Below are 22,014 nucleotides of genomic sequence, written 5' to 3'. Positions count from 1 at the left end.
CCGAATCCTCGGATGCAGTCATATCGATACGCGAAACATCGATCGTGTTCAGGGAAAACTATATGCGCAACGACGTGATTTATGCAACCGTATACGATTTATGCTATGTACATTCCGTATTCTAAAATATAATTCTCTGCACAAACAGTTCGTGCATGGTATGAAAGATTACGATGTATTTCCATGTAAATTTAATGTAATCCGACATTTCTGTAGCAACGCTATCAACCCAATACGCGAGCGCATGCATATCGGATTAAGCATGTAAAACATTTAATGATACCTCAGTAATACTACTTCATTCTACTTCACCAAATTTTTGTTAATATGTATATAAAGAATATAAAAATTATATTCTTTCGCATTGTGTGCTTCGGTTAATCTAAGAATGTAACGACAAAGACTAATATAATAACAAGAAAAAAGAAAGTGATTTAAAATGATATATTTAATACATTAAATTCTGTTGGAATATATTTAATTGTTATTCTTTAAAACATATCAAAAGAAAATGTGTGAGTCCTCTTAATATTTATAACAAAATTCTTCAAGATTTCAGTTTATCTCGTACTGTAATGTAAATTATACGTAAAACAAGATAAATGTAATCTTATTATAACAACTAAAATTCTTGTTGGAAATTTTAAAATTCTGCAAATTCACACACACACACACACACACACATAATAAATATTAAACAAGAACATAACTAATAAGGAATAGATGTTTTTAACGGTCAAGTTGGATCAATGTGAATTTAACTACTATACCTAAGTAATCATTTAAATTACGCGCCTGAATTACAGTAATATAATAAATTAAATTAACTAGCAATTTAATAATTTAACGCTCCTGGGCACACATCTTAGAACGATCTGAATGATGAATAAATTTTTAAGTTGCATATCGAGTATTTTATACCCGCGAATCGTCGATGAAAGAGAAGAACCTGACAAGGTGATTATAGAGCGTGCGCGGCTCCAACCAAATACAAATCTCAGTATTAAAGGAGACATGGAAAACGACTGTATATATTTTCGCCTTGCATTCAGCGTTTAAACTGCATGGCGCCCGCATATCACGCTGACATTGAATGGGATTCTCATACCGTACGAGAGAATCAACAAGCTTTTCGGAATCGGACGAGCGTGCGGCGTTATTCAACATTAAACGATCGGGAGAGATAATACACGGGGTCGCGGTGGTGGGAGGATGATGTACACGAGAAAGTAAGAAAATACTACAACACGCGACGACTGTGCTTAACTACACTTAACTATATGCACACCCGTTTACCTTCGAGGCACTAGGTCGCACACAACCTTTGCTGAGAATCGATAAACGACGGATTCTTTCGCGTGAGGGTAATCGATTCACCGGTATATACATATATATACCGGTATATAAGACGATAAGGGATGATTGCCCGAGGTCGGAACTACAAAATCGCGGGGACTCGCAATAACTTCGGAAGGACAGGCAGGTCCATTATTTGCGCTCGGAAGCTCCACGAGGCCAACAATTCTTATCGTTTCCTCGCCCGAGCGGTTATTATATACTTATACGTTTCTTCCGTTCTCCGTTTTACCTCCGCCCAGCCTGCAGCCCTGTACACGCACACAAAAGGGAGAAGAACTTGGAGTTTTACGCGCTGTATTGCCTCTCGGCATATTCAGACGCACCGGTAAACGGCGACAAGTCGCTAAGAGACTCGAGATATTTATGCGAAATGTCTCGCATAAATATACCGCGGTGGCCGTGGAACGAACGACTCTTGTGCGAGTTTGTGATTACAATACCGTTTGCTATATAATACTGCAGAAACCGCTTATTATTTACAAATTACGTCAGATTAACCTGACGAAATTGAAAGAATCAAAAAAGAATAAATTCTTTGGAAATGTCACTGAAATATGCTATACCTATATAAAGAGAATCCATGAATAAAAACTCCCCAAAGTTTTCGTCTTTCTTTTTAACAAAATCCAATGTAATATTGTGTTGTACTAAAATACTAAAAATTACGGTAATATATATAAAATGTACAATTGCATTACGGCAATATAATAAATATATAATGCAGAAATTAAATTGAGAACGTAAGTTTTCAAGCTTTAAAAATATTTCGCAACGGTAAAAGAAAAATTTAATTAGAAATACTGACAGAAGATATAGAAATATATTACAATACAGTAGTGTGTAAATTTTAAGAAAGTGTAGTAACAAATTTCGAAAACGAGAATAAATACAAAATTAAGAATAAATTGTTTTTCTCTGATAATTCATGTTATAAATTCTTAAAATATTTCTGGATATCTGTTAGAATCTCTCAAGATCTAATAATCCCTCTAATAACTTTTCCAGTTTAATTTGGTCACATATCGTTCAATATTAATCAATCAATAAAAGATTCTATTGTAGGAACCTCTTTAAATATTCGCACGTTTATATTGAGTTTTAGAACAAAAGTATGCGTGTTAGGACCTTTGAAATTCGAGCGGCTATATTTCGTTAAAGATTAACAATATTTAAACTTTGAAAAAGCGTTTTCATTCTTAAAAGTCGCTATATGTCTTTAATCTTTTTATGAGTTTGATAATTTTCTACATAATAGAAAACTGCAAGCAGGTCTGTTACTAACCTCAAAAAAACTTACAAAAATGTTCAACTTACTAACGTGAAGAAAGCAGCTTGAAATTTTCTCTACAAAATTGTTTGTTTCAAATGTTTCGAAGATTTTTTGTTAATGACTGAATTATTGCGGATTAAATAAGAGAAAATCTTGATTTTGATTACTCATAACTCCGTTAAAAGTTATCGTAGGGAAGGCCAAAATTGAAAGGTAACAGAGATAGATTGTAACAGAGTTTATAACTTTGTTAAGAGAAAAGAGATAATGCTATAAAACTGAACGAGAGAATTGTCGGCCTAGCCACGACAGTCGCGTCTCGTTCTGCTCGCACGCTGTGTGTGAGTAACGTTCCTGCGTTGTTACTAATTTCAATCTCAAGTCGGGAAAAAAGTAACAATGCGCCTCTGTTAAAATAGTCATAACACTTTTGGAAATGAAGAGACACACGGTAATGTCTCTCGGCGCTAAGTTGAATTAACGACGATATTAACAATGTTCTGTCAGTTGCTGAGAAATTGAATCTCTTCCTTATTTGTATGTATAAATCTATGACAAACACACACACACACACAGACTTCTTTTTACCTTACAAAAACAGAAAAAATGTAATTTCAACCCCGACCTCCCCATTAGAAAAATCGATTTTTAAAGCTGCAACTTTCTATACCGCGAATACGAATATAATTGACAATTTTTTGAAAAGAAATGTTTAATAGACAGAACGCAAATAAAGTAGTACTATGAACTTTTGTTCCGACCAATGTCGGTTTCCTTGCATGCCACCTTGCGAGATCGTGTCCTATTTTCCCTACGATCTCCATGCTGAATTCAAATCAATCAATGTTGCACGCGCTTGTAGCACCAAACTTGGCGACGACGCTAGGCCACGGTTGTTTCGGACTCCGCGCGGTGCAACCTGGTGCAAAGCAGCACGCGAGGAAAGCAGCAGCTGATCACGCTCTTTTCGTATTTGCCTTGCGGGCTAAGAACTCAAACCGGGCGCATCGAAGGTATATTCGACTAACGAAGAGAAAGTCACGTGGAGAAATTCGACAAAGGGAAGAAATAGACGGAGGTGTATTTTGCGCAAACGCCAACTTCGTTGTAGGAAATATATAGGAAGGGCGGAAACGGCGAGAGGAATGTTCTCTCTGTCTCTCTCTTTAACGAAGCGACGCCACGTTTGTTCGTAACAGAGCCGAAGGGTTGTACGAGACGATCTTCGTTGTCTTTGATACTGACTGACTACGCCCACAACATGATTCGATCACACGCGCGTGCAGGTACATGTGCGTGTACTGCGTGCGAGTCACGCGCAAAATAAACAATTTTGCGTCGAATATACAATAATATTTTAGTCGGGATCTAGTTACGCGAAAGTAAGAGCGGACACTCCGCGTTTCTCTTCTGCGTAATAACGACTGCACGCCGTAATTGTATATAGGTATATCGCGACGTTTCAAAACGCGAGATCGCCATACGGGAGCGTGAATCTCAACCATTCGCGCGTACATTCACTCGTAATTCGGTAACAAAGTTACACAGGCGACAGAGGAGACCATTGCAAGAGAGTCCATGTCTCGCGAAAGGTACACTTGAAAATAATAATGCCTGCTGCTTGAAGAGAAATTGAAGAGGAATGAACGAACTAGAAGCTTAAGACCTTATCAATCAGAATTCCGGTTGAGTTATTTCAGTTAGAATTCTAGTAAATTTAATCAAAAAATTCTGATTCGTCCATTTTCCACCAGAATTAATCCAACCAGACATTTTTCCCAACGAACAAATCATTTCTCAGATATAAGTACGAATACACTTGCGGCGAAATTTGTCATTCTGTGAACTTGTGATTTTGTTCAATTAAAATACTTTACCCTAAATTCCTCTAAAAGATATAAAGAATTCATCATATCTGAACGTTCTTTTTTATCTTTTAGTCACCATTATCGCTGTGTTACCTTATCATTTGGTAACAATGTTTTATAGTAACAAAAAGATAAGACAAATATATCTAAGATAGAACAAACACCTGAAAGATATTCTAAAGAATCTACTAAAGGACATTCTCTCCATATCTCTCTGGGCGTTTTTCAGATCTTTTCTGAATGTTTTTTAGTTATCCTTTTCAAAAGTCAGTCACCTTATAATAACGCAAGCAAGCATCTTAAAACATGTGCTAACACTGTTTTTACTGCACAGATTACTCCAAACCCTCCGACAATAAGATCTAAAAGATATTCTGAAGAATCTAAAGGATATCTGGATGTTCTTCGAACCCTTTCTAACCATTTTTCAATCATCGCCTTTGAAAGTCAAAAGCAATCATCACCACATTGTAACGCAAATACCTTAAAGTGTTTACTTAAAATGTTAACTTCTCGTTTGCTAATATCGTTTTGCAAATAACAAAAACAACATCTAAAAATGATTCGTAACTCGCACATAAATCAAAGATAGCGCATAATTTGATGCTCGCTAAACAATTGGCCAAAAGTAGGGTGAAAAAATTGAATATCAAATTAAGGATTTAACAATCGATCGATCATTATAAGGATTACTAGGCAAGCATACGGTAGAAGAAATAAAATGCAAATATTCTTGAATAATACGTGTGCTTGAACCTATTAATGATATTCCATTTACGGATTAAAAGTCTGTGAAGCATTCCTGAATGCAGGAGCAATCACTTTGCCCCTTCGTTGTCAAAGCGACACGTTTTTATCGTGAAAAATGATAACGCGACAAATTTGGTTGCAGCGCGTAACTGCGCGTAACTGTGCGTAACTGCGCGCAACTTCGAATCGATGGACCACGGCATTCCTATACACGAAGGACCTTGGGATTTCGGAGCGAGCGGCGAAACGATGTCAAAAAGTGGTTGTTTCGCAACAATTCGCAACAGCGAAGCGCCACCCTTCGGCGGAGCCGCCGTTGTTGTTATTGTCGACACTTTGCTCTTGTAATTAATTGTCTATTTGAACGAACGTGTCTCATTCTGCAGGATACGCCGCGAAAAATTATACTTTTCTCAAATTGGGCGATTATTTCAAGGATTGAGTATAAATCGTCATCGCGCGAATCTTTCGCTTCCGGAAGAAATGAAAGAAAAATAAATAAAGCGCGAACTGTTAACGTCAACCTGTCTCCTCGTAATCGCTCGTAATCCTTGTGCGAGATTGTGACGAAAGGTTGTCTAAAAACTCACCTCCTCGGCGAATTCGAAGTCACCGTCGAATCTCCTTTTGCATCTCACCCCCGTGGCTAGAACTAGCAGCACCGTGGCTGCGAGCATCCACGAGAATCGCATGGCTGAAATCGTCCTCCGAGTCCTCTCCTTATCCCCGGAACCGTCACTTACTTCACCGCGGAAAACGCTCGCGCGCGCGCGCGCGGCGCGACAGAACGGAAGTGAGAGAAAGAGAAGAAATCGGCACGCGCGAGTACACCGTCAAACGGAAGGAAGAAATGTCAGGGCGGTTGATGCAAACGATGATCAGCGCACGCGAAACTCCGATTTGACGTATATGTATGTATGTATGTTACGCGAAGCTCGACGCGGAACGGAAACGCGCAGCTCGATAGCCGAACGAGTTGTGCTGTAATCGCGCGAGGTGAGGCGACACCGTCACTGCTGTTGGTTCATGCGCCACTAGAGGCGCGCGCGCGGCACGCCTGCTCATTGGTTGGATCTCGACGAATGACGCGCAAAGAGGGGACCCGCGATACTCGCTTTCACTCGACTGTTATCGTCGCTCACCTGTTCGGCTACCTTCGACGCGGATACACCGTGCCGCGTCCATCGCCAGTCAATACCTCCTCTCCATCTGCTAGTTCACCTACCTACCTGATGTAATCCGTGGCTTTGATAGAGAAAAAGAAAGAAAAGGTTGAAGGGAAAAATCCAGTCCCACTCTCCCCAGACGATCTCGGCCGTTCGACCAATCTTTTTTTTTTTCTTCTTTCTTTTATTCTTCATTCTCTTCGTTACAATTGCCATCACTATCATTGTTCTCTCTTGTTACTTCACTAAATTGTAGTATTGTGTCCCTTAGAGGACAGAGAAACCTACATAATAAAAAGAAAAAAAAATTTTGTTTTCTAAAGTAATGTCTTTTGTTTACTGATTTGTACTAGTATTTTTAATAGTTCGAATCAACCTGAAATATTAAATTCCAGAATGTATGAGTAAATACATATTTCAATTACACAAATTTATTAACAATGAAAATTTTTTATGTAGAATTTAATAATTCAATCATGGCTAACTTGCAAAATGTTGCTACTTTAGATTAAAACTAAAAATTGTTAAAGTGATTCATTTTTTATATTATATTAAATATTTTTTTAAATAACATAAGAAAAAAAATGCCTATGTAACATTTCAGAATTAACAATTTAGATTTATTACATGCAAAATATATATATTTATTCTAATTTCTTAACATGCTTTTTGTGATCAAACAAGTCAATAGATTATATTCAGTTTTCTTCTTTTACTTCCCAAAATATCCAGAAAATGCCTCGTTCATTCGATCCTTTCAATAGATACGGTAATTTGCTTTTATACTCTCGAGACTCAACTGAAGAATTTATCGCTCCAAAAGGCCACTCCACCTCTATGTGAGTCCAATGTGGATGCGTATCACATGAACGAATATATCTACTTCCATGTTACTAAGTACATTTTTAGAAAAGTATAAATATTTCTTTGGAGATCACTATCGGTGAAACATAGCCAAAGACAGCCACATAAAGTACAAATGAATTAATTTATATAATCAATCTATTTATTTATTCACTCACTACTCTTTTATATCTTTTACCAGGCAAGAGCATCCTTAATTGTCCACTCAAATTAAAAAAATAAACAAATGTAGAAAACACAGATTTAGAATGTATAATAGATGTATGTACTTAGATTTAGAATATATATACTTAGAACCAGAATGTCTAAATATTTTTTTTAAGTGATATATGGGATAACTTTAGAAAATATACATGTGCATCTGTACTCAAGCTAGTTTGTTTATTGTTTTATCTCTCTATTTGGAAAAATACTGAAGAGAACTAATTGCGTTATTTTAATCTAAGAAACCCATCTGCTTAGAACTGTATAGCTACATCACAACCCATAATGAGATTATATTGCTTTCATAGTCGAAACGTGCCGCTATGGATGTAATATCATAACAATATATATGCGGAGCATATCCAAAAAGTGCTTGTATAAACATTTATCCTATATCATTAAATTTACATATATACTTTATGTATCTATATTCTATATATATATTAGGAGACAAAAATTAATAAAAACAACAGTAGCACCGCATATATATCAAAATATTTAAATGCTATTTATTATTATTAAAATGCAATGAATAATAATGTATTGTGAAAAAACAGCAAAATGATAAATGAAAAGGAACTCCCTTGTTGAATATGAGTAAACGGAGTAGCTGACTTCGCTAGTTGACAGAACGAGGATACCTGTCTCGTCTTCATTTAAGATGTACATAATGCCACTTATCGACTGAAATCATACATTACAAAGACAATTCAATGAATAAATAAATTTAATTCACACACATTTAACATCAATAGTATCTTCATAATTCAAATATTCGAAAACTGAGTGCAATTTTTAATTCCCATTATAATTGTTACAATTTTGGGTGTATGAAGTAACATTTGTCAACTGAAAATGAAGGGCATTAGAGTATTATCGTTGTATATATAACAGAGTAAAAAAAGTGAATGAGAATTATAATTCTTATTAATTTTTCAGAAAATTTACATTTCTATTCCATGTTACACTTCAGTCACCTACCTATCGGTTCTACAGGTTGAGGTTCCACTGGTTCAGGTGCTTTGTTTAAAATTTCTTGTGCAACTTCTGTAGTAATCTTGAAAGGACTCCCTTCCACTGTTACATTAGAACTGCAAAAATAGAATAATATCAAAATTATTTTATCTAAAACATAAAAACTAATTATTACGAACCATTCTATTTCATTAGATGAATCTTCCTGTTTGATCAAACTTTGCCAATGTTGATGTACTTCTTCAATGATATGCAAGGCAAATTCTTGTGGTTTTGCTTCGCCATTAAATGCAAATTGATTTTCTGGTTTTCCATCCGGAATTTTATATATTTTAAACCATTCAATTGTGGCTTTCATTAAACCTGGATAATGCTTATCAATGTCACTTACATCTGCAATTATAATTATCAAGTTAGCAATCTATTAAGATTTTTTTTGCCTACTTAAGGACGTATTTGAAGGAATGTATGAATATCAAGTATTCTTAATAAATACGAATTATAATATAATAATTACCATTCATTTGATCTGCCAAAGGATCATTAACATCAATTACAATAATCTTCCAATCAGTTTCACCTAAAATAGAAATTGTTCATAATGAAACATACATACCGTATGTAGTACTGTATTTTATTTGCATATAAATTATTCTAATATTCTATATACATATTTTGCTACAAATATTAAACTAATAATTTTAATTAATGAATAATTTAATTATCTAACCTTCATCAATAAGTGCCACTGTTCCAAGAACTTTTACTTTTAATATCTCGCCTCGTTTTGCAACCTATATAAACACAAATATATTTCTGTCAATTATTATAATCAATTATAATTATTAAATTATTACATAAGAGAGAGAGAGAGTGAGAGAGAGAGAGGGAGACAAATAAAATTATTTAAAATGAGCATACAGCCACAACACAAGATGTTATTTGCAAAGTCATATATTTAAAAAAAGAGACAAAGTTTCGGTCAAGTTACGACCATCATCAGTACATAAAAATTAATAGTATACAGTATAAAATAATGATAATTGTTAGATGTTAACGTTAGATATTAACCGTTACATGTTAACAACAATTTTCTAAAATTTTTCAATCTACGATAACTTGACCAAAACGTTTACCTTTGTCTCATTTTCAAAGTATATGACTTTGCGAATGACATCTTGTGTTGTGGCTGTATTTCTATTTATGTTTATTTATCATTGAGCCACCTTTTCACTCTGCTTAACAACTATAATTATTTCTCACCCTATAACCTATTTCAAGAACATCAATAGGATCGTTGTCACCTTTGCAGCCTGTTGCTTCGTCCAAGACATCAGGATTTTCCCATGTCTGTTAATTACATTATTTAGTAAAATTATCTATATTACAATAGCAAAAGAGATGACAAATTATTATATTATATATTACACATTATTATATTGTATCAATATCACAATAAATAACTTTTAATAAGAGGTAAAAGATAATTTTTTTTTTTAAGAAACCAGGAAATAAGATAACATTTCAATAACATAAAAAGGAAACGATTGACAAGTGTAAATGTATGCCTTGAGTGCAAGTTCACATATGCACAAGATATACGAGCATGATAAAGTATAATGTGTATACACATACACACACATGCATATATATAGATATGTGCTTTCATTAGTGTCAGTGCAATTATCATCGGAACTTTTAATATTTCCTTTTATTATGTTCAGATAATGAATCAATGAGATCATCATTAAATCATGCATATTATCACGAAACATAGTTTATTTGAACAAATAATAGATATACAAGAATGTGTTTTATAGAAAACACTATATATGTGCATTCTACAAAATAGCCTAGTAATAGAGCCATTAAGTTTTTTAAGTAAAAAATTTGAATTTTCTGTACTTCCACATATATAAAATAAGAAATTTGTTATAAATAAATATAAAAAATTTTTATGATGAATAATCAAATTTTGTAATAAATATTCTACCGCAATAAAAACAAAAATCAAAAACAGGTATCACAAGAGATTGAATAACAACAGAGTTGCTAGAATTCCTACCTGGGGCAAAGCTCCATAGTTCCATATGTAGCCATGGTGAGGGAAACAATTAGCAACGAATCTCAATTTGTCCTTCTTAACATCCTGCTTAATAGGATTCAAACTCTCTTTAAGACATATTTCCATTTTAGCATTTGTCCATCTTGGTATTTCGACAATCATATGTAATATTTTCTTGTCTTCATTAGCAAAGAGAGGAATGTCATGCATGGGCGAGATTGGGACATCCTGATCATTTTCTATACATAAGAATAAAAGAATTTTTTTAAATAATTTAAAAGAGAAACTGTCAGGTATTATTAGTTCAGAATAATATTTCTGTTACAGTATAATATGTTATGCAAGAATATACCAAAAAGTCTCTGATACAAAAAAGACGATATAAAACTTGGTAAAAATATGACGTATAAGAACATACGTCTAGTCTGGAGCATGATTAGACTACTTCCTCATTCATAAAGCCTATAAATATGTACTTTCACTAGAGCTAAATGTCATAGGTCAATGAATTAAATAAATGCATGAAATAATATGGTGGATATCGTGACAAAAATCGCTTGTGGACGCTCGGTATTTCAAAAAAAAATCATCATCTTTTAATGCAAAATACGCCGTAACAATGCGGTAATGAACTTGAAATCTGATCGAGATCCGATAATCGCGGCATGCAATCGATTGGATTGATTGAAGTCCTCTAAATTATTTACCATCAAGCGAAATTTCATGTGACGTCATGTCGTTCGAAAGAATTCAAGTCATTAATAACAATAAAAATGTTAATAGCATGCACGCGCGAACGTGCATCCATGACCTCGCAATCAAGTTCACGACACTTGGCGCCGACTTCCGCAAATGTTGTTTCATCATTTATCTAACTACGTCACGTTGAATTTACTCACTCAAAAATACCCTGTAGTCCGTGCTGTTGAGTGCACCTCTCTCGACGGTCGTGTACGACGACATGTCTCTGCAAAGTTTCGTCAAAACGGCGAGCTTCCTGAACACCGGTCTACCGGTTGTTACGAATCGCGACGAAATAGCGAATTTCGCCAAACCGTGGCAACGTAACACGTGCAGCGTTACCAGAGACATTTCTGCCATCTGTCGTCCTGCGCGACGCTCTGCAAACCACAGGAGGGTACCGAGAGAAACTTTGTTATCAACCGTATCATTGACAAATAAATATTATATATGCGTGTATATTTTCCTTGGTATATCTCTGCAATTACATAAGCATAAAATTCCATGATGACCTGGGTGTGTTCATGCATGATTTTATCTTTCTTTTATATCCGGAACAACAAAAGGACAAAATGATACAGTACATAATGCGCATCTTGAAAAGGAATAAACGAAACATAATCCCGTGTAACACGTGGTGTTTACACGATGTTTTAGGTAAATATTTAATATAACGCTCCCATTTCTGTAATTTTGTAAATTTATGTATTTTTACATGTACGGAATATGTATCTATATTTTGAGTTACGAGAAGGAAAATAGGAGATGAGTACGCTGTACTAAATATTTACTACGCTTTTTTTTATATAACAGTAGCAATTATTATATAATCTAGCTAAAAAACAATAATTGAAATAAATAAAATTGTATATTTTTTTAGTTGCTATATATGTAAGCCATTATATTATGACGATAATAATACTATTATCGGCAGAGCAGCACACAGTGCTTTAGACCGACTCTGTTGCATTCAAATATAAAAATTAATATGGATTCAACAGAAATGATCATCAATATAATACCTGCGCTCTCTAATTATCCCCGGCATTTCCAATTTTATGGATCTATCTAATATATAATCAACGAAAGTCACACAAAAAAGAATTTAAAACGCTGATTAAAATTTTAAATTTTTTAACATATTATCTTTACTGATGAATAATAAACGCAACTTTACACAGAAATATCGTGTTGTAGTATATATATGTATATATATGTTTCTTAAAACGGATAGAACGATATTCGTACAAGGACTAAGGCGAATGTTTTTCAAATGGCATCTATTAATTTTACTACCAGAATGATTGATATATTGATCTCGGACATATATAAAATATTTTTCTAATCGCATATACAACTTAATGTTGTGACTTACAATTACAATCAATCATTTCTAAAATTGATCCGAATTATTTCGGTAAGTTATTGAAGCGATGACTGGAGTCGCGATTACAAAATTATATAACAGGATCGTGCAATAACGCCGGTTCCTTATTTGCATCATTTGCGCACATTTGCAAGAGCCCACCACAGCCCACGACCCTCAGGACGAATCGATATCGCTAGTTTCGCTATCGTGACATTCGTGGCGCATAAATTGGTGGAATTGCACTCGTTGCACTCGCACTACATGAGTCAGCTACTGAGCCGTGTTGTTTTCGTCAACGGACGACGATCGACGTTCAATTGTTCTCTACGAAGATTTCACATATCATCACAAAAAATGGTTATTGCCGTAAGTATTCTTTGATCTACTCATTTTAGTAATGATTCATCAGTTATCTTTTCTAATTGTACTACGAGAGATATCTCCTTGTAATCCATCCCCAAGAGATGATATAAATTCAGATGTATAATCATTCGCATTACCATTGATAAGACTTACAGAATGTAATTGATTCTAGATACTACAATAACAATATTTAGATCTGATTATTTTGATGTCGACTATTGCACGATTGTGATAAAAATTGTTTAACTTAAAGTAACAAATTATGATTAAAGCATACTTATGTTGAAGCAATGTTTAGTTGCAACATTTATGTAATGTATATATATTTATTTGTTAAGAATTAAAGTGACTACTAATCGCTGGTCAAATTTTTTATATTTATACAAATAAATATTTTATCAAATATGATATTGTATCTAACAAACATTTATAATCTCTCATTAAGGATTGCAATTATTAATGATTTTCAAGGTTGGAAACAAATTACCCAGCGTGGATCTTTTTGAGAACACGCCAGCAGATAAGGTGAATCTAGCAGAGACTGCAGCTCAGAAGAAAATCATAGTGTTTGGTGTGCCAGGTGCATTTACTCCTGGTTGCTCAAAAGTAAAAAGAAAAACTTATTCTTTTTCAATTCAAATAATTGTTTAAGATTTTAATAAATTTAACAGTTTTATCTTAATAAAATTAGAAACCTTTCTTTTACATATAGGTTTGAAACTCATTTTATTTTTTATATCAATGTAATATTTCATTTCAATTTTTCATTTATGAGATAGAGAGGAGCTATTCCATGCTGGTATATCTTCAGTTACAAAAACTTGAACCACAACAGTAAGCAATATCACTTTGCAATGATGTGCTTACAACTATATTACATAAACATGGCTGCTTCTTGAAAAGACACATGATTTTCAAATGTTTAGTATATGTTGTCCAGAAACATGAATATTATCACTGGCAGGAATAGTTCTATGAACGATAAAACTCTAGAGAGCTTAATAAAAAATTAATTTATTTTAACTTTACTTTGGCAAACTCTTATAGAATTATTATGTGTATGTGTGTGTTTGGCATGCAATAGAATAAGTTTTTATTTGATATAAATTATATTATAAATATGATTAATTTTACTAACATTGATTTTCAGACTCATTTGCCTGGTTATATCGTAAAGGCAGATGAATTAAAGTCCAAAGGAATTTCTGAAATCTTTTGTATCAGTGTTAATGACCCATTTGTTATGGCAGCTTGGGGAAAAGAACATGGTGCAGCAGGAAAAGTAAATATTTATTTAATTATTAAATTAAAAAAATTAAATCTCTTCTGTATCATGATTATTATATAAATTAAAATTTATTTTGTCTATTATAAAATTATTTCCTTAAGAAGTTATTTGTATTCTTAGGTACGAATGCTAGCTGATCCTAAAGCAGAGTTCACAGAAGCTGTAGATCTTGCTGTAGATTTATCAGTCTTGGGAGGCAAACGCAGCAAACGTTATTCTATGGTGATTGACGATGGAATTGTAAAGGAGATTAATGTTGAACCAGATAACACTGGTCTATCTTGCTCCCTAGCGGATCGTATTAAAGTTTAAAGCATTATTTTAATCATCAACCTTAGAATGACAGAGCTATTTACAAGAGGAATCTGAGATTAAGGAGGAAACTACAAATACTTCAGCTACTTGGAAGCGTTTCTTAACCCTCAAACGGCACACTGGTGCGAATTTGCACCAGCAAAATTTTCAAAACATTGGCATTTTCCCCCCAACAGTTTCCAAGGTCTATTCCTACAGTGTTAAATATATCTGTTCTCCTATGTAAACACTATGCATAAACAGATATTTAAACAGAGAAATGGTTAAATAATGAAATCCTAATTTGCTCCAGTGTGTCGTTTGAAGGTTAACATTCTTTGCATGTAGACATAGAAGTCTGTGTCTTTGTAATACTTTGATATAAAAAGGTGTTTTCTATTTAGTAACACAAATCTACACAAATATTCTTTCTTGTCATTCTAATGAGTAACGAAGATAAAACAACACTTATGTCAATTTGTGTCATCAAATGGAAAGCATCCCAATTGAGAGTTGAATCAAACCGAGGTTTGTAGTTTTCTTTTTCCGTTAACTATGAGTGTCTCCCTTTTAGTGACTCAAATCAAGACACGTATCTATCTTCATTATTCATGGAATGTAATGAAAGATAGAATATTTGTGTCAACTTGTATCATTAAATAGAAAGCATCTCTTAATAGCCTCTTGTCCTAATTGACACTGTGCTTCATCTATATATATTCTAAAGTCGATGATCTTTTTACATTGATATTTTCCGTTTTCAACGTATACACTGTTAATGTGTAATACCTTATTCCTCGATTAGCGATTTCGCTTTTAAAGTGAAGAAACTTTTGTGATATGTTGCTTTTAGTTATTTAAATCTTTGTAACCTACAATAGAAAATTACTATAAAAATTTGAAATTAATATTTTTTTTTATCGTGATGTGCAAAAAAATAAAAATAATTCCTTCATTAAATGATATGTCAAAGCATGTTTGAATGATCCTCGTAAATCTTGGAGTATGTCTTGGAAGTCATTTCGATTAATTCTGTGCCATGAAAAATTTCATATATTTTATCAGATACTTTCATATTAATTCATCTTACATTACTCTCACATATGAGCGAAAGTTCAATTTTGGAATGATTTACAATCTTCTAAGTATAATAAAATTTTGTACACTTCATGTTTGATTGCAACAAACAAAGAATATATCTACACATCCTACAGATTTTTTTCAAGTATAAAGGCGAACGATTTTACAGTTTTGATTGCAACAGAAATTCCAGAAACTTGTTTTATGCCTAACTTTTCAATTATTTGCACGAGTTTTATTTTTTTTTTATTTTTTTTATCTTTTGCTTTTTTTTTTTAATGTGTTTTAACAGATACAAATTAATATGTATACAAATTATTAGTTAAATAAAACACCACCGTGGATCACAAACTTATAAGATTATAGAGACCCTTGCCAACCCTTGCGACAACACACTCAAGTGTCGACCAGTTGGCCATACTGAATTTTGCACTTTGGTAAAAGCTGATTGGTTCATTGCTCCCCCACTACTTTTGAACGACTGCGCATCCACCGGAATGGTTCACCTTGTATATTTCCACCATGGCTCCGATTGGCTCCGATATATCAGACTTGAATCAGAATATCACCGCGTTGCTGTACATAGTTTATGGCAAAGAGAGAGAGAGAGAGAGGACAGAATCGTGGCGGCGCTTGGACTTGGGTTTGCGTTGTACTTGTATTATCTTTTACGCTTGATTCCTGATCAGGATATTCGAATCTGCTCTCACAGCCGTAAGTGTGATTGTTATTATACTAATAATTGATTCCCAATCGGCGGATCAGGGCTGTCGAAACTTCAGCGCGTAACGTTGACATACCGAGGGATGGAGAAAATTCCAGGCCAATGTCAATCTCTGCGTTGGCCGTGCGCGTGCCAAAATGTCCTAGCGGCTGATCGCGCGCCTGCGAATATCGACAATGGCCGTATATCCCTTATCGTGAGCGATACAGTGATGATGCGTAATCAGCGCATCTGAGGATGATACGTCCGCTTTTCTTCTAAGCAGCGTCCCCGCCCTGACGATCGTGTCGTCAATTAACTCCTAACCCTCACGCGGAATCCATTGTCAGATGAACATTCGGCGGCGACCGACGATATCGATGATGGCATCGCGATCATTGCCCGCCTCCTATTTTTTTTTCCTACTTTCTTTCAAGGTGGTTTCCTCCACGAAACGGGTTTCGTTTGAGGACCTTGTCGTTTTCGTCGCTTGCTTTGCATTTTTATTCACATTCATATGACCAGTGCGTCAGTGTATCTATATATGTGCACATATTACCTATAAACGCGCGCGAGCACGCGCGTGCATATTTGAAGATATTTTTAAACGAGAAAGAGAGCGAAATTACCTTCTTTTCCTGCTGAAACATTTCTCAAGTATTACTTGTATTTCATTTAAATAATTCTTCGATTACTGTGAGTAAATCTTTTGTTTTTGTTGTGCCTAATGCACAAGCAATTACGGTAACTATTTTTGACAGTCTTAAATAATGGAAACATATTGATGTTAAGTAAGTAAAACTATCATAATTTTCATTTATTTTTGAGAGAGCAATGTTAGAAGTAATATTAAATCAATATTCTTGAAAAATTTATATATGTTTTAGAAATATACAACAGATTGGCTGTATACAACAGAGAAAGCAACTATGCGGCTAATATAAGATTCTTCAATATAATTTATGTTGAAGGTTTATACATTTAGATCAATAAGGAATCAAAAACAATTGTATCGAAGAATTTTATAACAGTTGCAAAGCTGCTTTCTCTGCTGAATGCAGTCATTGTGTTTTTTTTTAAGCTTATAGCTTATGCTTGCAAGCATCATAAGAATATACAAAGTATTTTCAAAAAATGTATGTTCCAGAAACATTCCAATATGCATCTGTCTTTTATGCTTTTCTTGGTATTATTTAAGAATTATAATTGGAAAACTGTGCCTTTAAAATATTGTTTATATTAAATTATTTTGAATTTATTTATACAATAATTTTTTTCTGAAAGCACAAATTTTACGTATTAGTAATTAAAATAAAAGAGTAAATAAAAAAATGCAAAATATTACATGTGTACAGATATAGTATTAAGGTATATCAATAATAAAATATTAGTTGATAACTTAAAAATATAGTTGTAATATTTGTCGTGCTATGGTGAAATTTTCCAAGATTTGTCAATTTTGATTCTGAAATATATAAAAGTATCTTTTGCATTTGTCTGATAATAAAACTATGATAATTTCAATATAATATAGATTATTATAAACTTGTAGTATTAAAAATTGCCATTATATTATTTTAAATTCGTGAATTATATATTATAATTTTTTCTTACGTTATTGTTAAGCTTATTAAAGAAAAACTTCTATGTAACTAAAATCTAATATTAAAATATAATATATTAAATACAATAAAGTGTAAAATATATTATGTATAATTTGTTTATGTTTTTAGATGTCAACTGGACCTACACATAAACATCGTTACAAAAATGTAGGATTAGATTCACAAGAACTGCGAAGACGCAGAGAAGAAGAGGGAGTCCAATTAAGAAAACAGAAACGTGAGCAGCAATTATCAAAACGTCGCAATGTCCCAAACATTGTTGCAGATGATGATAATGTTACGTCTACAGACGAATATTCACTTTCTATCGGTACAGCAGAATCGGTAATATAATTATTATATTTTTTACTATTTTTATATATAATTTGTTTTAGAATAATTTTTTTTTTTACATGACAAAATTGATATTTTAACAGTCTCCTGGTATTATAACATCTGAAATGGTAGATGCATTATATAGTCCTAACATACAAGATCAATTGGCAGCTACGCAGAAATTTAGAAAATTATTATCGAGAGAGCCAAATCCTCCTATAGATGAGGTGATACAGACAGGAATTGTACCACAATTTGTTGAATTCCTTAAAAATAATACAAATTGCACTCTGCAGGTTGGTATATGAAAATACGACAGTATAAGTAAACGTTATCTTTTGTTGTGTGTATCAGACATATATAAATAATAATATTAATTGTTAGTTTGAAGCAGCATGGGCTCTAACAAATATAGCAAGCGGTACATCTCAACAAACACGTATTGTGATAGATGCAGGAGCTGTTCCTACTTTCATATCCTTACTTGGCTCTGAATATGAAGATGTGCAGGAACAAGCTGTATGGGCATTGGGCAATATTGCAGGCGATAGTCCCGAATGTAGAGATCATGTCTTAGCCAATGGTATCCTCACACCACTTCTGCAGTATGTTTCTTTACATTTACAGTTTTTATGTGAATTATTATAGTTCATCGTTATTAAAGAAAATTAAAGATTCTTATATAAGTATGTCACACAATAATAAAAACATATAATATAATTTTTAAATAACAAAAACTCCTGTATAAATCAAATATAAACTTGGGAAGAGAAAAGGGCACTAGGAGTTAAGCGCAGATAACTTTACACACAAATGCTGATATACAATCAAACAAAACTTTTTTATTATAATAATTATGCTTACATGTTTCGGCTCATTTTTGAGCCTTCTTTGAGAGACAATGAAATAACATAAATAAAAATAAAAAAAGGATCAAGAGATGTTTAATCATAGTAAGCTCCCCCACAACCAAGAAATAAAATCTTATGTTAATTCCATCTAACAGAACAATATCACATAATAATATTGTTAAAACTAGTATTGCACTATTCTTACAGACTATTATCAAAGACAACACGACTTTCTATGACTCGCAATGCGGTATGGGCATTATCAAATCTCTGTCGAGGAAAAAATCCAGCACCAGCTTTTGCAAAGGTTGTACCATGTTTACCGGTGTTGGCACATCTTCTCAATCATACTGACTATGATGTACTCGCTGATGCTTGTTGGGCTCTTTCTTACTTGAGCGATGGCCCAAATGATAAAATACAAGCTGTTATTGATGCTGGCGTTTGTAGACGTCTCGTAGAACTTCTCATGTATGTTGAAATTTATATTAAATTTATTATGCGTAATATTAACTTTATGTAATCTATTAGATTATATAACAATTAATGAAAATTTTTCAGGCATGAACAAGATAATGTAATAAGTGCGGCTCTTCGTGCTGTAGGAAATATAGTTACTGGAGATGATGCGCAAACGCAAGTTGTATTAAATTGCTCGGCATTACCTTGTCTATTACATCTTTTAAGTTCGCCACGGGAAAGTGTTCGTAAAGAGGCTTGTTGGACAGTCTCTAATATTACTGCCGGTAATCCCCTACAAATACAAGTACGTTTCGATATAATTTTTAAACATGAGATATAATTTTATATATCTCGTATATTAATAATTAATATATAATATTGATTTATATTTTTCAGGCGGTGATTGATGCTAATATCTTTCCGGTTTTAATCGAAATTTTAAGTAAAGCTGAATTTAAGACACGTAAAGAAGCTGCATGGGCAATTACAAATGCTACTAGTGGTGGAACAGCTGATCAAATTCGATATCTAGCAGTGCAAGGATGTATTCCGCCGCTCTGCGACTTGCTTACTGTTATGGATATCAAGATTGTTCAAGTCGCTTTGAATGGTATAGAAAATATTTTACGCCTGGGAGAACAAGATGCATCTATGCATAATGGTCTCAATCCTTATGCAGTTCTTATCGAAGAATGTTATGGTAAAATATCAATTTAGATACAAATCTTTTTTAATGAAAGACGTCAATTAATAAATATTAATCTGGTAAATCAATTTTTTTTGTTTCAGGCCTAGATAAGATAGAATTCTTGCAATCGCACCAAAATATGGATATTTATCAAAAGGCCTTTGATATTATCGAACGATACTTTGGGTCTGAGGAAGAAGATACCCGACTTGTACCTTCAATCGATTCACAAGGCCAAGAATACCAGTTCACCGCACCAGATTCTTCCCAATTACCAGTGCAAGGCTATGAATTCTAATCATCTGTTTTTAAATTTCTCAATACAACTCTGTTTCATTAAACGTTAACATTATTCTTTCTACAAGGATTTATAATATTCTAAAAATTTTAGTAGGGGAGATCGCGCATGGGGCTATCAGTCTACGGGAGCTAGGTATCCACAGTATTGCTATCTCAGATGTTAGAGATAGATATCTCTACTATTTTAAAAAGTAGCTGAAAAAGCTTTAAGTAGCAGGAAAACAAAAGTTTTTTTTCAAAAATTGTCTACTTTTAAAATTTTTTCAATTGTTCGTTATGCTCGTTAGGATGGTAGAGATATCTCTCTACGTCTGAGATAACAATACTATGGACACATGGTCTCCCCTACATCAATAGGAAATATGATCTTACATATTTATTCACTGAGTCTGAATTTATTTGTGTCAAACGTACAAAATAATTGAAACTGATCTATTCTTCTTTATTCGAATTAAAAGCAGTAAAAAAATCTTCATGCACTTTTAATTGATTTTTTCTTTTTTTTTTCTCATTTTTAGAATACGAACCATAACTTACTCTGTTACGATCTGAAATTATTTTCGAATCTATATCAAATTACGACAATGTCTGTGTTTAGAGTCTTGAAACAATTTGTGTAGGAATACTTACAGACTCATACCTGCATGTATTTAGTATGAGACGTTTAGTTTTTAAAACATAAACGTCTTAGTGCTTAAGTAGAAGTGGAGACAGTGATCAGAACAATTTGTCGAGGCAAACTCACACCTCGTTCGACATGTGACTGACGCAGAATTACGAAAAAATAACTTGCATCACCCTGCAAGACACTAACTGAATGACTGAAGTACGCGACTACGTAGCCAACACGGACAACATTACGCAACGCGATACTCACCTCCTTACTATACTAGATAGAAACATGACCAATTAAACTTTTTTACTGTAAATACGTATGTCGTAATTTTAAGGCTATTCTATACAGAGTGCCCTTAAGAAGCAAAGTAATAGTTTTATTTGGCCGTCAACACAACAGTTTGCGAGAATTGAAGTATTTGCTTGTAATTTGTGATAGAGTTATGATTTGTGTATGAGATTCGTGCAAAATATGCTCTGGTTTTTTTTTTTTGTTAGATTGTGCGGAATGCTAACTTCAATATTATATACTTATATTTTTGTTAATCTAGTGTATATAATACAATCAATTACTAGTTCTTAATTAAAAATATTTGCGATTGTATTAAATAAATATTTTTTATCTTGTGTTTTTTTCTTATAATTTTTAAATTATCGCAGAATCAATATTTTTCAACCCTTTATTTGCCTGTAATGAAAACGAATAGTATTGAGATTGTACAGCACATAATCAGATTTTGGACATTCTGTATGAAAAGTCTATGACTGTATATATGAAATGTATTTATTATTTAGGTTT

General features: G+C 33.3%; 3 protein-coding genes across 5 annotated transcripts in view; 1 reads left to right on the top strand and 2 right to left on the bottom strand.

Moving 5' to 3' along the window:
- Positions 1-6,214, bottom strand: part of Cow (Proteoglycan Cow) — a 129,325-nt gene extending 123,111 nt beyond the window's left edge. The window contains exon 1 of the mRNA XM_018540600.1: positions 5,838-6,214. Coding sequence (XP_018396102.1) covers positions 5,838-5,939 — 102 coding nt within the window. The 5' untranslated portion in view covers positions 5,940-6,214. The remainder of the gene's footprint in view (positions 1-5,837) is intronic.
- A 1,818-nt stretch (positions 6,215-8,032) lies between these two features.
- Positions 8,033-11,622, bottom strand: Nurf-38 (Inorganic pyrophosphatase Nurf-38). Of its 2 annotated transcripts, none has more exons than XM_018540554.1 (8): positions 11,421-11,613; positions 10,522-10,760; positions 9,720-9,806; positions 9,187-9,250; positions 8,974-9,036; positions 8,636-8,849; positions 8,463-8,572; positions 8,033-8,165 (listed from the first exon to the last, which is right to left on the bottom strand). In XM_018540554.1, the coding sequence occupies exons 1-8, from the start codon at positions 11,611-11,613 to the stop codon at positions 8,134-8,136; spliced, it is 1,002 nt and encodes a 333-aa protein (XP_018396056.1). In that variant the 3' UTR covers positions 8,033-8,133. The 2 variants fall into 2 exon arrangements, with proteins under 2 accessions (XP_018396056.1, XP_018396055.1); XM_018540553.1 differs by lacking the exon at positions 8,033-8,165 and adding an exon at positions 8,268-8,330 and having other exon boundaries at positions 11,421-11,622.
- Positions 11,623-13,453: 1,831 nt separating this feature from the next.
- On the top strand, positions 13,454-20,736 carry Kap-alpha1 (karyopherin alpha1). 2 transcript variants are annotated; one of them, XM_018540617.1, is made up of 10 exons: positions 13,454-13,600; positions 14,145-14,276; positions 14,403-14,537; positions 18,093-18,308; positions 18,401-18,595; positions 18,684-18,904; positions 19,358-19,621; positions 19,712-19,916; positions 20,009-20,312; positions 20,402-20,736. In XM_018540617.1, exons 1-10 carry the CDS (start codon positions 13,454-13,456, stop codon positions 20,596-20,598), a joined length of 2,016 nt encoding a protein of 671 aa, XP_018396119.1. In that variant the 3' UTR covers positions 20,599-20,736. The 2 variants fall into 2 exon arrangements, with proteins under 2 accessions (XP_018396119.1, XP_018396118.1); XM_018540616.1 differs by lacking the exons at positions 13,454-13,600; positions 14,145-14,276; positions 14,403-14,537 and adding an exon at positions 16,276-16,370.
- The last annotated feature ends 1,278 nt before the right edge of the window (positions 20,737-22,014 follow it).

The sequence above is a fragment of the Cyphomyrmex costatus genome, unplaced genomic scaffold (genome assembly GCF_001594065.2).
Source record: "Cyphomyrmex costatus isolate MS0001 unplaced genomic scaffold, Ccosl1.0 scaffold254, whole genome shotgun sequence".
NCBI lineage: Eukaryota > Metazoa > Arthropoda > Insecta > Hymenoptera > Formicidae > Cyphomyrmex > Cyphomyrmex costatus.
Note: the sequence above shows the minus strand (reverse complement) of the source record. Positions and strands in the feature narration are given on the sequence as shown.